This window comes from Scyliorhinus canicula, chromosome 12, assembly GCF_902713615.1.
Source record: "Scyliorhinus canicula chromosome 12, sScyCan1.1, whole genome shotgun sequence".
In the NCBI taxonomy this organism is placed as follows: domain Eukaryota; kingdom Metazoa; phylum Chordata; class Chondrichthyes; order Carcharhiniformes; family Scyliorhinidae; genus Scyliorhinus; species Scyliorhinus canicula.
This window is the reverse complement of record NC_052157.1, coordinates 108,075,497-108,092,740: the sequence shown is the minus strand read 5'-3', so window position 1 is coordinate 108,092,740 and position 17,244 is coordinate 108,075,497. Positions and strand designations below refer to the sequence as shown.

General features: G+C 43.4%; 1 protein-coding gene across 3 annotated transcripts in view; it reads right to left on the bottom strand.

Moving 5' to 3' along the window:
- ap2b1 (adaptor related protein complex 2 subunit beta 1) overlaps window positions 1-17,244 on the bottom strand; it is a 353,748-nt gene that overhangs the window by 180,560 nt on the left and 155,944 nt on the right. For all 3 annotated transcript variants that reach the window (XM_038813715.1, XM_038813716.1, XM_038813717.1), the window contains one exon: window positions 10,541-10,686. In XM_038813715.1, coding sequence (XP_038669643.1) covers window positions 10,541-10,686 — 146 coding nt within the window. The remainder of the gene's footprint in view (window positions 1-10,540; window positions 10,687-17,244) is intronic.

Here is a 17,244-nt window from a genome sequence, read left to right as displayed (position 1 = left end):
CACTAAACCAAATATCCATCTTCCTACTTGGATGTAAACATAGCTCACGCCATTATTTTGTACAAGAGCAGAGGAGTTCTCCCTCATATACTGGTCAATTGTTATTCTTCACTCAAAAAACAGATTTGGTCTTTCTCATATTGCTGTTTTCTGGGATCTTGCTGTGTGGAAATTGGCTGCTACTTCTCCTATATTACAAAATTAAAAATTCAAAAGCACTTCACTAGCTATAAAGCATTTTGGGGCCTCTTATGAGCATGAAAGATGCATTATCAATGCAAGTTCACTCCTTTTTTTAACGTTTTGAATTAAGGTCAGGTAGGTTTAGGATGCAATGAGCCCCAATCACTTCATAAACCAGGTTTCCAACCAAAATGGATTTACCTGCCTTGTGGTATCAATCTGAACTGACACGAGATTAACTCTATCAAGCACTCAATCTACTAAATCTACTAGGGGTTGCTTAGCACAACGCTAAATTGCTGGCTTTGAAAGCAGACCAAGTAGGCCAGCAGCACGGTTCGATGCCCGTAACAACCTCCCCGAACAGGCGCCAGAATGTGGCAACTAGGGGCTTTTCACAGTAACTTCATTTGAAGCCTACTCGCGACAATAAGTGATTTTTCATTTCATTTCAAATGAGATGATATCCAGATTGTACTCTGGTGGATTGCAGAATTAGCTTTGCATTTTTTTTCCCCAAAGTTTAACTGCACTCAAGACCAAACATTTCAGACAGACTACAGACAGTTAGAAATGCTCAGCTGACATCTATGGCACATGTCCGGACTGACATGCTGAAGAATGACACCTTTGTAAATCTCGAGTGTAGATCAGTCATGCCTTCTTGCCGAGTGCTTGGCTGGCATCAAATTAAGAATAAGACAGGCTTTGGCTTGGTGGCAGCATTCCTGCTCAAATCAGAAGGGGTAAAACCATTTTGGACAGTTGCCGTGAGCAGAGCTCGAAGCTCTGAATCCTGACACCAGCAGTATATTTTGGTCCAGTGGAATGAATGTGGGTATCCCATCCACTATTTTGTTAAATGGGTTGGGGGTGGTTGGTTGGGGGGGGGGGGGGGGGGGGGGGGGGTGAGAGTCCATAAAACAACAGCAATTTTGATGCAAAAGCAAAATATTGCACATAGTCAAAATCTGAAATAGAAACAAAAAATGCTGGAAATATTCAGCAGATCTTCCAGATTCTATGGAGAAACAGAGTTAACGTTTCAGGTATGTGCCCTTTCATGAACTCTCTCCCTCTCTCTCCAATTCCTGTCAGAACTCCTGAGAATTTCCAGCATTTGAGGTTTTTTTTCCCCCCAGCAATTTTGATGTTGGGTAGAAATGACATTTCAACATGAATTCAGGTCAAATGAAAACCCAGTGATTAATTATTACTTTCTGCAGACGTAAACAGATAATGTCTTGAACATTTTTAAAATTGTGGTTTACATTTGCAAAATCTTTAAATATCCTCGACGTGCAGTACTTCAATTTAAAACATGATTGCTTTTACAGGGAAGAGTTCGTAGCTTGGGATAACATTAATGCCAGTTTCAATCAACATTTTACTTTATAAATAGTTTGTGACAAGAGACAGTCACAGGTGAATCGCTGTCAATAAAGGAAATGAGACAACCTATGTCCTTCGGGTGTTAGTAAATTCAGAGTCCATGAAATCATGCAGAACGTAGCGGGATAAGACATTGTCGAATGTCAGCTAGCTAAACTGCTTTTCTCCGAAAAGTTCTGCTTTTTTCTTCAGTGCCCATATATTTAAAATTGAGAAATCGGTCATCACTGTCAAATGTAAATCCGAATGAAATAAAGAGAGAAAATGCTGCATAAACCCAACAAGTCTGGCAGCATCTGTGGAGAGAGATCAGAGTTAACAATTCGAGTCCATATGACCCTTCTAAACGTTAACTCCTGTTTCTCTCTCCACAAATGCTGCAAGGCTTGCAAAGATTAACCAGCACTTCCTGTTTTTTATTTCAGATATCCAGCATACGCAGTATTTTTTTTTAATGAGATGCGCTGATCTAAGATCACTAATCAAATGATGAAGCAGCAACTATTGGATTCCAATACAACTTCCACTTAATTTGTCTGGCCGAAATAGAATTTGTCTACAGTTTGCATCTCTTTTTTGCTACTTGAAATTCAATTTAGATACATTATATACCCTGTAGGAATTGGAGCCATTAAATGATCTCTATGTTACCACATATCATGAGACACTTTTCCATGCTTGATTGCATCCTGGGAAATTAATGCAAAACATGTCCATAAATTTTGTGTCATGATAATATCCTGTGCAGTCACATATCTGAATTCCAGTTCCAGCTCCAGGGTGTGTGAATGGTGTTGGTTTATCTTTGACCTAATGCAAAGCTCTAATGGTTTGATCATAAAATTCTCAACTAAACCAAAACAAACCCTGCAAGGCCTGAGGCGATGGTGGGAAAGATCTAGCTGTGTGAAGGATGGCTATCATTTTCAAGACAGATGACCCAGGAGGCAAACAATCTTTCATTTGGACATCTTTCACGCATTGCAGAAAGCGTGTCAAAATCATAAACATTTGGGAGATCCTAACCGAGGAGCTCTGATCTCTGCTGGCAAGAGAGTTCCACTAGACACATATTAAACATATTTAAACAGTTTAATGTTTAACGTGCGGCAGTGAGAATCGAACACAGTGTCAACATCAAACATTCAGACCATTAAATCCATGCCAGCTATCTGCACACAAATCGTTAGTCCCATGACTTTACACTATCCCCATAGCCTCAATTTTAGAGCTCCATCTGTCATAATATACATGCAGGTATATAATGGTGTGCAGACAGGCAGTGATTGACGCACAGGATGACCAGTGAACACACAGAACACAGCAGCCAATCACCAGACAGGACACGACCACTATAAAGCCAGAGGGCACTAGTTTTCCCGCTCTCTCGGGATCCAGCCTCTGAGACAGTCAGAGCTCGTAAGCAGCAACTAGGACAAACACCATGTGGCAGTAAGATAGTCTGGTCAGGTTAGCCTCAGGTCTCCAGTCAAGTCAGCATAGTGTCAACCCACAGTTAAAGCATGTATTATAGTTAAGTGTTCAATAAAATCGAGTTGCACTTCTTCAAGTGTTAGAAGCCTGTCTCTCTCACCACTGCAGTAAACGCAGTCCTCGCAGACCCAGCTTATCCAACACATCATGGTACCAGTGCGTTATGCTCGAGTTTGACGGACCTACCTTGAGATAATCTGCCTTTGACCAGCGATCAATCATCCGGTAACATGGACAGTGTCTGCCCTCCTCCGCAGCTCTGCATCGCCTCGGTGCTAACTGGAAGATTTTTAAGCAGAAGTTCCAGCCGTATCTTGAAGCCACTGACCTCGAGGTCGCATCGGATGCCAGGAAGATCGCTCTCTTCCTTTCTGCAGCCGGGGACCACGCTATCCACATCTTCAACTCCCTCACCTTTGCTGAAGGAGAGGACAAGATGAAGTTTAAAACAGTCCTGCTGAAGTTCAATAGCCACTGTGACATCGAAGTCACTGAGAGCTTTGAACACTACGTGTTCCAGCAGAGGCTTCAGGGTAAGGATGAACCTTTTCAGTCCTTTTTAACCCATCTCCACATCCTCGTGCAGTCATGCAACTATGGCTCCACTTCCAATTCCATGATCTGGGATCAGATCGTTTTCGGGGTCCACTCCGATCCCCTTCGCCAGCAGCTCCTAAACGTTAAGCAGCCCACCCTTACCATCGCCATCGAGACCTGAGTCCTCCACGAGCACGCTATCAACCGGTACTCCCATATCAAGGCGGCAGAAACGGCACAGCAAAACCCCCACGATACAGAATGGGTGCAGGCCATCAAACAAATGCAGGGCCCGAGTCTGGATCAGGGCGGCCATTTTGCGCGCTTTTCCCGGGTTCCTGCGCATGCGCGCCACGACCAAGGGGACGGCGAGGCCGACGACTGAACCACGCAAGTGCGCATGCCGTTCGACCACACTGCGCATGCGCGGTGGTGCACGGAACGTCCTGGCGGTGGCGCCATGACGTGCTCCAACTGTGGCTCCGCCCACTTAAAGCAGCAATGTCCCGCGAAATCTCCAGTGTGGCAAGCTTGGCCACTACGCAGCCCTTTGCAGATCTGCTCCACTGCCCAACACACAGCGATTCCAGCCACAGTGCAGAGCGTCCAGTCAGTACAGCAATCCGTCACAGACTCCGACCCCGACATTCTTCCAGATCCCGATACTGAGGGCCTTACATCCCCATTCCGGGTGGGCATCATCACCAAGCGTACGCTGCCTTTATCAATGATGGTGAAACAACTCCCAATAATGAGTATTGATCCGGACAACGAGTGGTGTGCCACCCTTACGGTCAACAAGACTCTCATACGCTTCAAGCTGGACACCAGTGCTTCAACAAACCTCATTTCAAAGTCTGACCTTGACACCATCCGTGTCAAGCCAAGCCTTCTTCCACCAGCCTGCCAGCTCCTCGACTACAATGGCAATGCCATTGCTGCCAGTGGCTCATGCCAGCTTGCGGTGTCCCATCGTTCTTCAAAAGCAATGCTGCGTTTTGAAATTGTAGGAACCAACAGAGCTTCCCTGCTCGGTGCTCGGGCCTGCAAACTCCTGAACCTTGTTCAGCGGGTTCACACCATGTCGTCCGCAGAGGCAACGGCCTCGCCAGATTTTAACTTCCAAGCCCAACTCGATGACATCATAGCACAAAACCATAGCGTGTTCGAAGATATGGGCACACTCCCTTACCAATACAAAATACTGTTGAAGCTAAATGCCAGCCCTGTGGTCCACGCACCGCGTCGGGTGCCGGCACCCCTTAAGGACCGCCTCAAGCAGCAGCTGCAAGACCTCCAGGACCAGGGCATCATTTCTAAGGTCACAGAACCCACAGACTGGGTCAGCTCCATGGTTTGTGTCAAAAAGCCGTCAGGGGAACTTCGAATCTGTATCAACCCCAAAGATTTGAACCATAACATCATGAGGGAACACTACCCAATACCTAAACGAGAAGAGCTAACCAGCGAGATGGCTCATGCCAAGTTCTTCACGAAGCTGGATGCCTCCAAGGGGTTTTGGCAAATATAGCTGGGCGCGTCCAGTCGGAAGCTGTGCACAGTTCGGTCGCTACTGTTACAACCGAATGCCCTTTGGCATCATCTCCGCCTCAGAGGTGTTCCACCGCATAATGGAACAAATGATGGAGGGCATCGAGGGGGTGCAAGTGTACATCGATATCATCATTATCTGGTCCACAACTCCTCAGGAGCACATCATTCACCTCAAGCGGGTGTTCCACAGGATCCACGACCATGGCCTCCGATTCAACAGAGCCAAATGCTCGTTCGGTCAACTAAAATTCGTCACCCGCCACAGAGATTGAATGTTGCATTACCTTGTTATCTCATCGTTTACACATCTGTACGTATTGGGTTTTTTCCTCATGTGTTATCTGCCCTCAATCTGCACTAGACACCTTCCCATGTAAATACGTTAGCATGTTTTGTATACAGTCAGGCTCCTGTACACACACACACTCACTATTTATTGACCTGAACACATTTTTTTTTTTTTTTTAAAAGGGAGGGGGGGTGGAGAAGATGTCATAATATACATCTATGTATATAATGGCGTACAGACAGGCAGTGATTGACACACAGGATAACCAGTGAACACACAGAACACAGCAGCCAATCACCAGGCAGGACACGGCCACTATAAAGCCAGAGGGCACTAGTTTTCCCGCTCTCTCGGGATCCAGCCTCTGAGACAGTCAGAGCTCGTAAGCAGCAACTAGAACAAACACCATGTGGCAGTAAGATAGTCTGGTCAGGTTAGCCTCAGGTCTCCAGTCAAGTCAGCATAGTGTCAACCCACAGTTAAAGCATGTATTATAGTTAAGTGGTCAATAAAATCGAGTTGCATTTCTTCAAGTGTTGGAAGCCTGTCTCTCTCACCACTGCAGTAAACGCAGTCCTCGCAGACCCAGCTTACCCAACACATCACCATCAATTTCTTTTGAATTCATTGATTGCCTCTGCTTCTACTGTCGGGGCTGGATCAGCTCAATGGGCTGGACAGCTAGTTCGTGATGCATGTTCAATTCCTGTACCAGCTGAGGTTATTCAGGGAGATCCCCGTCTCCTCAACCTTGCCCCTTGTCTGAAGTGTGGTGACCCTCAGGTTAAATCACCCCTCAGAGGGGAAAGCAGCCTATGGTCATCTGGGACTATGCCAACTTTTACGCCCCTTGCAGATGGAGAGTTCCAGGTCATTACCACCCACTGCATTAAAAAATTCTTCACATTCCCTCTGCATCACTTGCCCCAAACATTAAATTTGTAAACTTCCCAAACCTATTCTATCAATGAATAGAAACCATCATTCTTTCTCTACCTTATCAAACAAATCCAGTCAGTCCCATGACTCTGCACTATCCCCATAAACCCAGCAAGTCTGGCCCTTAATAATCCATGGCTGTCAAATCGCCCTTCAATCTCCTTTCCTCCAAGGAGCACAATTCCAGCTTCTCCAAGTTGACCATGCAGGTAAAATCCCTCGACCTTGGAACCATTCAAGGAAATCTTCTTTGCACCCTCTCAAGGACCCTCACATTCCTCCTAAAGTGCAGTGATCAGAGCTAGATGCAATGCCCTACTTGTGGCTTAACCTGAGCGTTATAAAGTTCAGTATTACTGCCATGGCTTTGTACTCAATACTTTTATTTATGAAGCCCAAAGTCGCACATGTTTTACTAACCACTGTCTCGATATGCCTTGCCATCTTCAAAAGTCAATCCACATGCCAAAATGTAACACTTCACCTTTATAGGGTTGCAATAGCAGAGGGGTAATGGTACTGGACTAATAATCCAGAGCCATGAACTAATTCTCATGAGACGTTAGTTCAAATCCCACCAAGTCAGCTAGAGGAATTGAAATTCAGGGAGGGATTTACCAACCAACCCGCTGTGTGTTTTTCAGCGGCGGAGGCGGCCTGCCATTACTGACCCCACCATTGTCAATGGGATTCCCTGGTGACTGCACCCCTTGTCACCAGGAAACCCGTGCACCGGCGTGGGACCAGAATATCTCACCAGCGTGAACAGCGGTAGATCACGCCCTCAATTGCTTTTCAGAATAAAAAACTGGTCTCAATAATAATAATCATGAAACTACCAGATTGTTGCAAAAACCCACCTGGTTCACCAACATCCTTTATGAGAGCAAAATTGCTACCTTTACCCGAGTTGGGATATATGACCCCATATCACGCTACATGTGACTCCAGAATCTCAGCATTATGGTTGGCACTTAACTGCCCTCTGAAGTGGCTTAGCAAGCTGGACATTTATAGATGGCTCACCACTACTTTCTCAAGGGCAATTAGGGTTGGGCAATAAATGATGGGCTTGTCAATGATGCTCACATTCCAAGGATGAAATTTTAAAAACTTGTTTGTCTCTTCTGCTAGTCTATGCCCATTTGCTTTCAATTAGTTTAATCTTCACTGTCTACCACATCACCAAGTTTGGAATCATTGGCAAATCTTAGTCTGTATTCCAATACCCAAGTTGTTTATAGTTATATCCAAAAAATAAGCTGACTCTTGGGAAACATCACAGTCTACCATTCTCCACTTGGGAAACAACCATATACAATACTTGCTGTTTTCTCTCCTCAACTCAAGTTCCTTACCCAAGCTGTTAGTGACCCTTCTACTGCACACGAGCCTCAATTTGTGTAACCAGCCCTTTGTGGTATCTTGTCAAATGCTTAAAATCCATGTAGGCAACATCAATTGCATTCCCTTCAGCTACTTTCTATTATTACTTCATCAAAAAATGAGATTAGTCAAGCACCACCTGCATTTTACAAACCTGCGCTGGCTCTCCTGATTTGACTCAAAGTCCTCCAAGCGTATTAGCCATTACTGATGTTAAACGAACCAGCTAACAGTTACTTGTACCCTTTGGGTGTCACATTTGCTGCTCTCCAATCCTCGGACACCTCTCCTGTATCTAGGGAAGATTATGGCAAACCCTTCCACTATTATCACTCCCATTGCTCCTGGGATGCAAGCCATTTGGATCAGGTAATTTATCCACTCTCAGTATAGCCAGCCTTTCTAGTGCATGCTTCCGAACAATTTTCACCCCCATCCATTACATCTATCATCTTCACTTTCACTAATATTTTAATCAGAATCCACTTCCTTAGTAAACAGTATTAGAGCCTTGCCTTACATCCCCAAATACATATCGGCCTTTTTGCCTCTAATAGGACCCATCTCTTACTACACGTGTACCTACTTATGGCGGTAGAGGATCTTTGAGTTCCCTTTTATGTTAACTGCCATTCTATTCTCATATTCTTTCTATGCCTAATTTCCTCTCAAGTTATTGCATGTATTTATTGTGTTCACTGTGCCACCTATATCTTCCTGAAAGATCATGGTAACTGTGTCAGCCACCATGTCATTAAATGTTTAAATACCTACAATGGTTCACTTGAATCTTCCTCTTCTTTCATTCCTGAAATGAATGGGATTGCACCATTGCATGAACCACAAGTGAGAACAACCTCCCAATATTTTGCTGAAGTAGATGTTCTTTGTGTGTCAGATTAGACAGGGTATGTCAGTTATCATACTAACCACTGGCGATATGGGAAATCACTCCATTTCCACGGTTTCAACAAATATCCACACACTTGACTTCGAGTGAGACTTCCTAGAAAATGATTAGAATGGAATTCCAGACATAGACAGCAAAATTGTTCGTGTATCGTCATTACTCCTCTGAAGCTGACAGCAATTTCTGGAATTGGCATATCCAAAATTAACAAGATGCTATGTTTGATTCTATGCTTGCCCATAAAGTTCCATCAGACGACATTCAAGTAGCAATCATTGAATTGATGTAAATCCACAATTTTACACCATAAGACTTGCTGTAAAACTCCTCAAGAAAAATTCAGCTAAATTACAGAGGTGTAATTGGGTTTTAAACAGTGTATAAGTTCATAGTTACTGAACAGTCTCACTATCCTGAAAAACAAATGTTATATTTGTAGAAACATTCAGTTTCCCATTATGATTAAAACATCTATTTTCTTTTTAAGCGCATGATACCTTAATCCCATTGTCCTTTTTATTTCACTCCGTAAAATTTGAATTGCAAGTGAAATATTCAGTCTATTTTTCGTCCAGGTTTACTGCCTGTGAGGAAACTTCAATGTGATTGGTTACTCATTCTGCTTCATGACATTATTGCTGATGGACACCTGGAGAATCCTTTTGACTTGCTGCCAGGCTCAAACTGACAGATAATAGAGATTGCTAGATCTTTATGGGCAGCTTTCAAGGTCAGTGACATTGCTTCACCATTGACTGTGGGAGCTGGGCCATTAACTCCGAGACACTAGGAACACTGGTACCAACATAAAACTCTTACTCTGGCAGAGGTGAGCTAACTCAAATCAGTCATGATCTCATTGAATAGTGGAACAGGCTCAAAAGGCCAGCTGGCCCACTCCTGCCTTTAATTCTTATGTTCTTATAGGAGGGTCATCCAATTGAGCACCACAAGGAGAATGTATCGTAACGTCACACTATATTAAGTAACACATCATTAGTTTGTAAAAAGCAAAGTAGATGCCTGTGACACCTTTCCCTTTAATTTAAGCTCTTGATCAGAATATAAAAGGGACAAATCACCTCTAACCTTCTTTAGTATAGTACAACACCAGGTTAAAGTCCACCAGGTTTGTTTCAAATCACTAGCTTTCGGAGCGCAGTAGAATTCACCCGAGGAAGGAGCTGCGTTCCGAAAGCTAGTGATTCAAAACAAACCTGTTGGACTTTAACCTTGTTTTGTGAGACTTCTTACTGTGCCCATCATAGTCCAACGCTGGCATCTCCACATCATGGCGTATTTTGTATGTAGCAGTTAGTAAGACAGTTCAATGAAAACTGGAGGACTGTCTGCATTTATTTAATACAGTAATTATAACTAAAACGGCTGCAACACGGGTACTGGCAGCTAATGTGAAATACATGTTCTTACAGGCAAGACAGTATTAGGTTTGATGGCTTGTTTCTTGTTAGTTGACTGTAGTCAGGACAGAATGAGAGATAGCAGTTCGATTAGGACAGAACTTGGGTGCCAGCACCCCAGGCTAGGGGGCGAGAGTCTGCCACACTCTTGATTGATATACAGAGGACAGTGGTCTCTGTTGGGAACTGTACGTGGGAACAGTGGGTCAGGACTGAGTTAGTAATCCACAACATGGAACACGGCTGAATAGCTCATTTCTCGTCTCGTACATGAAGAATGGTACTGTAAGCATTATGCCGGAGAATGTCCAATGCCTACAGAAACATATCCCAGACAGTCAGAAGCCAGCAAAATATATACAAATTACATAAATTCTCCTTTTAACAATTAGATCAATGTTATTTTTAATTTACTTAATGGTGCTTGGTTCTTACCTATTCTTATTAAACTGAATGGCAAAGTCAATCATGTGCTGTAAGGCCTTGTTTGTGAAGTTCATGTCCATGTATATGTGACCCTGCCTACGAGAAAAGGTGCCAACAATCTCCAAGCCTTTGGCCTTCACTGCAGGTAACCATATCTGGAAAAGAAAGGAAAAGTAGCACTTTCATTGTTCTTGTGTTGGACCAATCAACTGATTCATCAAACATAACATTAGTGTTATTAAAAAAACAAAGTGTTGGAAATAGCGAAACAGAGTTAACATTTTGAGCTGAATACAACTTCTTCAGTTCTGAACAGAAATATTTGGCTCAAGACGTTAGCTCTGTTTACCTCTCCACAAAGAGGTTATATCCAAATTGTAAAATTAACTCTGTTTCTTTCTCTACAGTTTCTTTACAGTTGCTGCCAGATCTGCTGCGTTATTCTAGCTCCTTGTTTTCATTTCAGATTTCCAACTTGCGCAGTATATTGCTTTTATTTTAATTACATTAGCGTATTCCCCGATTCACATCAAGGACGACTTTTATGTGCTCACCTTCCCATGCCAAACACAGCACTGCTGTGCTCACCTTTTTACCATATACTATTTTTAGTGATATTAGAACATAGAACATAGAACGATACAGCGCAGTACAGGCCCTTCGGCCCTCGATGTTGCACCGACATGGAAAAAATCTAAAGGCCATCTAACCTACACTATGCCCTTATCATCCATATGCTTATCCAATAAATTTTTAAATGCCCTCAATGTTGGCGTGTTCACTACTGTTGCAGGTAGGGCATTCCACGGCCTCACCACTCTTTGCGTAAAAAACCCACCTCTGACCTCTGTCCTATATCTATTACCCCTCAATTTAAGGCTATGTCCCCTCGTGCTAGCCACCTCCATCTGCGGGAGAAGGCTCTCGCTGTCCACCCTATCTAACCCTCTGATCATTTTGTATGCCTCTATTAAGTCACCTCTTAACCTTCTTCTCTCTAACGAAAACAACCTCAAGTCCATCAGCCTTTCCTCATAAGATTTTCCCTCCATACCAGGCAACATCCTGGTAAATCTCCTCTGCACCCGTTCCAAAGCTTCCACGTCCTTCCTATAATGAGGCGACCAGAACTGTACGCAATACTCCAAATCCGGCCGTACTAGAGTTTTGTACAACTGCAACATGACCTCATGGCTCCGGAACTCAATCCCTCTACCAATAAAGGCCAACACACCATAGGCCTTCTTCACAACCCTATCAACCTGGGTGGCAACTTTCAGGGATCTATGTACATGGACACCGAGATCCCTCTGCTCATCCACACTACCAAGAATTTTACCATTAGCCAAATATTCCGCATTTCTGTTATTCTTTCCAAAGTGAATCACCTCACACTTCTCCACATTAAACTCCATTTGCCACCTCTCAGCCCAGCTCTGCAGCTTATCTATGTCCCTCTGTAACCTGCAACATCCTTCCGCACTGTCTACAACTCCACCGACTTTAGTGTCGTCTGCAAATTTACTCACCCATCCTTCTGCGCCCTCCTCTAGGTCATTTATAAAAATGACAAACAGCAACGGCCCCAGAACAGATCCTTGTGGTACGCCACTCGTAACTGAACTCCATTCTGAACATTTCCCATCAACTACCACTCTCTGTCTTCTTTCAACTAGCCAATTTCTGATCCACATCTCTAAATCACCCTCAATCCCCAGCCTCCGTATTTTCTGCAATAGCCGACCGTGGGGAACCTTATCAAACGCTTTACTGAAATCCATATACACCACATCAACTGCTCTACCCTCGTCTACCTGTTCAGTCACCTTCTCAAAGAACTCGATAAGGTTTGTGAGGCATGACCTACCCTTCACAAAACCATGCTGACTGTCCCTAATCATATTATTCCTATCTAGATGATTATAAATCGTATCTTTTATAATCCTCTCCAAGACTTTACCCACCACAGACGTTAGGCTCACCGGCCTATAGTTACCGGGGTTATCTCTACTCCCCTTCTTGAACAAAGGGACCACATTTGCTATCCTCCAGTCCTCTGGCACTATTCCTGTAGCCAATGATGACCTAAAAATCAAAGCCAAAGGCTCAGCAATCTCTTCCCTGGCTTCCCAGAGAATCCTAGGATAAATCCCATCCGGCCCCGGGGACTTATCTATTTTCACCTTGTCCAGAATTGCCAACACTTCTTCCCTACGCACCTCAATGCCATCTATTCTAATAGCCTGGGTCTCAGCATTCTCCTCCACAATATTATCTTTTTCTTGAGTGAATACTGACGAAAAGTATTCATTTAGTATCTCGCTTATCTCCTCAGCCTCCACACACAACTTCCCACCACTGTCCTTGACTGGCCCTACTCTTACCCTAGTCATTCTTTTATTCCTGACATACCTATAGAAAGCTTTTGGGTTTTCCTTGATCCTACCTGCCAAAGACTTCTCATGTCCCCTCCTTGCTCGTCTCAGCTCTCTCTTTAGATCCTTCCTCGCTTCCTTGTAACTATCAAGCGCCCCAACTGAAACTTCACGCCTCATCTTCACATAGGCCTCCTTCTTCCTCTTAACAAGAGATTCCACTTCTTTGGTAAACCACGGTTCCCTCGCTCGACCCCTTCCTCCCTGCCTGACTGGTACGTACTTATCAAGAACATGCAATAGCTGTTCCTTGAACAAGCTCCACATATCCAGTGTGCCCAACCCTTGCAGCCTACTTCTCCAACCAACACATCCTAAGTCATGTCTAATGGCATCATAATTGCCCTTCCCCCAGCTATAACTCTTGCCCTGCGGGGTATACTTATCCCTTTCCATCACTAACGTAAAGGTCACCGAATTGTGGTCACTGTTTCCAAAGTGCTCACCTACCTCCAGATCTAACACCTGGCCTGGTTCATTACCCAAAACCAAATCCAATGTGGCCTCGCCTCTTGTTGGCCTGTCAACATATTGTGTCAGGAAACCCTCCTGCACACATTGTACAAAGAATGACCCATCTAATGTACTCGAACTATATCTTTTCCAGTCAATATTTGGAAAGTTAAAGTCTCCCATAACAACTACCCTGTTACTTTCGCTCTTTTCCAGAATCATCTTCGCCATCCTTTCCTCTACATCCCTAGAACTATTAGGTGGCCTATAGAAAACTCCCAACAGGGTGACCTCTCCTTTCCTGTTTCTAACCTCAGCCCATACTACCTCAGAAGAAGAGTCCCCATCTAGCATCCTTTCCGCCACCGTAATACTGTCCTTGACTAGCAGCGCCACACCTCCCCCTCTTTTGCCCCCTTCTCTGAGCTTACTAAAACACCTAAACCCCGGAACCTGCAACAACCATTCCTGTCCCTGCTCTATCCATGTCTCTGAAATGGCCACAACATCGAAGTCCCAGGTACCAACCCATGCTGCCAGTTCCCCTACCTTATTTCGTATACTCCTGGCATTGAAGTAGACACACTTCAAACCACCTACCTGAACACTGGCACCCTCCTGCAAAGTCAAATCTGTGCTCCTGACCTCTATACTCTCAATCTCCCGTACCCCAAAACTACAATCCAGGTTCCCATGCCCCTGCTGAATTAGTTTAAACCCCCGCCAAAGAGCACTAACAAATCTCCCCCCCAGGATATTGGTGCCCCTCAGGTTCGTAAAAATTTCTACATTTGGAATAAAAGTTTGGTTTGAATTTCTGTTTAAAATTTAATTTTGTCTGCTTTAGAATTACTTAATCTCAACAGGCTCTCACCTGGATGGCAAGTTGAACATTTCTCTCACAGCTTAAAAACGACATTCCATCTTGTGAGGGAAACATATTAATCACATTTCCTTTATCCCATAGCAACTATCTTTATAGCTTGGTTGAGTGAGCCTTCCAACTGGTGTTAAATTATGGGTTGTTCCATGTTCTATATTTCCAAGTCAGAATTCTGCATGACTTGTAAGAGAACTTGCAGTTGATGGGGTTTCCATGTGTCTGTTACACTTGTTGGTCTAGATAATAACAGCGCCCCTCTTTGTTTTGGGCTATTTCACATCTCATCATTGTGTGACTTTGCTGAATAACTTTGGAGTTTAAATCAAAATTAAAACAAAACTACAGAATTTTGCTTAAACAAATCCCATATTAAGTGATTTAAAGAGAACAAAGCACTTGTATTGCATCATATGTGTTCTGAAGCTAGTGCCAACAGTAGTAGGCTTATGCTGTAAATACCGATTATGAAGAGGCATATTTTACAACTTTGAAAGCAGCGAACCTCATTACTCTTGGGAAAATTGATAATCACAGTACCAAGGTGTGCCCATTTAACATTGATTCTGTTTTTATGATTATTTGATAGTGAACATTCCATCTTTCTTTTATTCTTTATTCTCTGGAGGGGAGTTATCATGTGGTTTCAAAATACACAGGGGTTAACCATTTAGGATAGACTGGAATCTCTTCAGCACAAAACAGGGCTATTTATGAGAACCTTTGATTATGTTTGAAATGAAGACTAAATCAGTTACAAGCGTGCCGAAAGGCGGCACAATCTGTTCATGTCACTGAGGAAAAATTCATGGTGGTCGGTCAATTCATGCCTAAATATTGAAGTCTACTACCAGCATAGAATCAAAATTGAGTCCATTGTACCTAGGCTGGATTTTTCCAAGAGCTATCCAATTAATCCCACAACCCTGTTCTTTCCCCATAGCCCTGCAAATACCTCCTTTTCGAATATATACAAATTTCCATTTTAGAAGTTACTAAATCTGCATCTACAACCTAGCAGATGAGTTCCTCCACATAACTGCACACTTGAGAGAACTGGGCAAACAAGCCTGAGGGGAAACAGTGAGAAGGCAATAGTGTGTCAGGAGGACACGAAGCACCACAGCAGTGGCCCCAACAGAAGTTAGTAAGAGCAGAATTGGACAAATACACAAATTAACCTGATTGACCACTTTTATAAGACCAAACTAAACACCAGGGTTTATTTCCAGAGGTATATTATTGTCAATGATACAAGTTATGCCAAACCTGTACTGAATCTTAAGGCCATGTTTAAGAAAATTGTGTGAAATTCTGCTCACCATATTATTAAAAAGGCATAGAGGCACTGGTGTAAAAAAGGTTTTAGTGAGATGATTCCTCAACTGAGATTAGAAATATCAAGAAAGACCGAGGGGTGACCCAATAGAAATTCTGAAAATTTAAACATTTTGAGAGATCGTTTCTACCCGAGGAAGGAGCTGCGCTCCAAAAGCTAGTGATTTGAAACAAACCTGTTGAGCTTTAACCTGCTGTTGTAAGACTTCTTGCTGTTCTGCACTGTAGGCTGCAGAGGTTTTACTAGAATGCTAACAGGGATGTTGACCTTCATCTACATGGCGTTACAACAGAATCAGAGATTGTTCTTCTTACAGCAAGGAAGGTTAAGAGGCAATTAAATAGAGGTATTGAGAATCATAATGGGCTCTGACAGAGTAAGAGAAACTGTTTCCACTGGCTGTAGGGTCGATAACTGTAGAAACAAACTTGAGGTAAATGATGAAAAAAATCTGTGGCAAAATAAGGAGTATTTTTGTTTTTGTTAATTAACACAACTATGATCTGGAATGCATTGCCCGGAAGGATGATGGAAACAGATTGAATAGTAACTGTCAAAAAGGAGGCTGGATAAACACAATGGGAAAAATTTGGTGACGGGTAAAGAACAGAAAAGCGGAACTCTTTCAAAGACATCAGTACAATGGTCCGAATGACCACTACATGTGTTGTGTCACTCTATGAAGCTATCTGCTATAGCATAGTTCACAGTGAGCTGAAGATGACACTGCTAAGGGCATGAACATTATATCATGGAATGCATATGCATTCTGCTGTGCTGCCGAAAGCCAGGAGGTCTAATTGCTGCCACTTCCCGAGATCTATTCGAGGCTACCTGCCCTTTTGCAGATACAGGGCAGAATAAAACAAGCAGATGACTGACTTTCTTCCTTTTCAGAAAAATATATGGTGTGACAAAAGAAATATACAACAGACAACTTAAACATTTATTTTAAAAATATAGCGCGCAGACTTGTGATGCACAATGGGTGAGGCGAAGCAGTGGGTGAGAGAATACTACATTTTAAAAAAGGACAAGAGTATTGTACGAAGTAATGCTGAAGTGCGTAATCAGCCTGTGACAATGTAGCTAAGCATTCCATTAAGGATCTGCCTTGCTCAGGTCAATTAAGAGGTCAATTGGTTTTAGCAGGCACACTTGGTTTACTTTATTTTTTTAAAATATGACTCCTCGTCTTAATCAGAAGCCTTTGTTCTGGCAATTAGGTAGGTAGGTATTGGAGACTTTGGTCAATCAGAGGTCAGGCAGGAAGGCTTTTTTAAAAAAAGCATCTGGTGCAAGATTGAGCAAATGTGTGCTGTGCGATGGCACAGTAGTTAATACTGCTGCCTCACAGCGCCAGGGACCCGGGTTTAATTCTGACTTTGGGTTAATGGCTGAGTGGAGTTTGCACTATTTCCCCCGTGTCTGCGTGGGTTTCCTCCAGGTGGTTTGGTTTCCTCCCACAGTCTAAAGATGAGCAGGCTCGATGGATTGTCCATGTTAAATTGCCCTTCAATGTCCAGGAATGTGCAGGTTAGGTTATGGGGATAGGGCGGAGGACGGTTTCCTCCCACAGTCCAAAGATGAGTAGGTTAGGTGGATT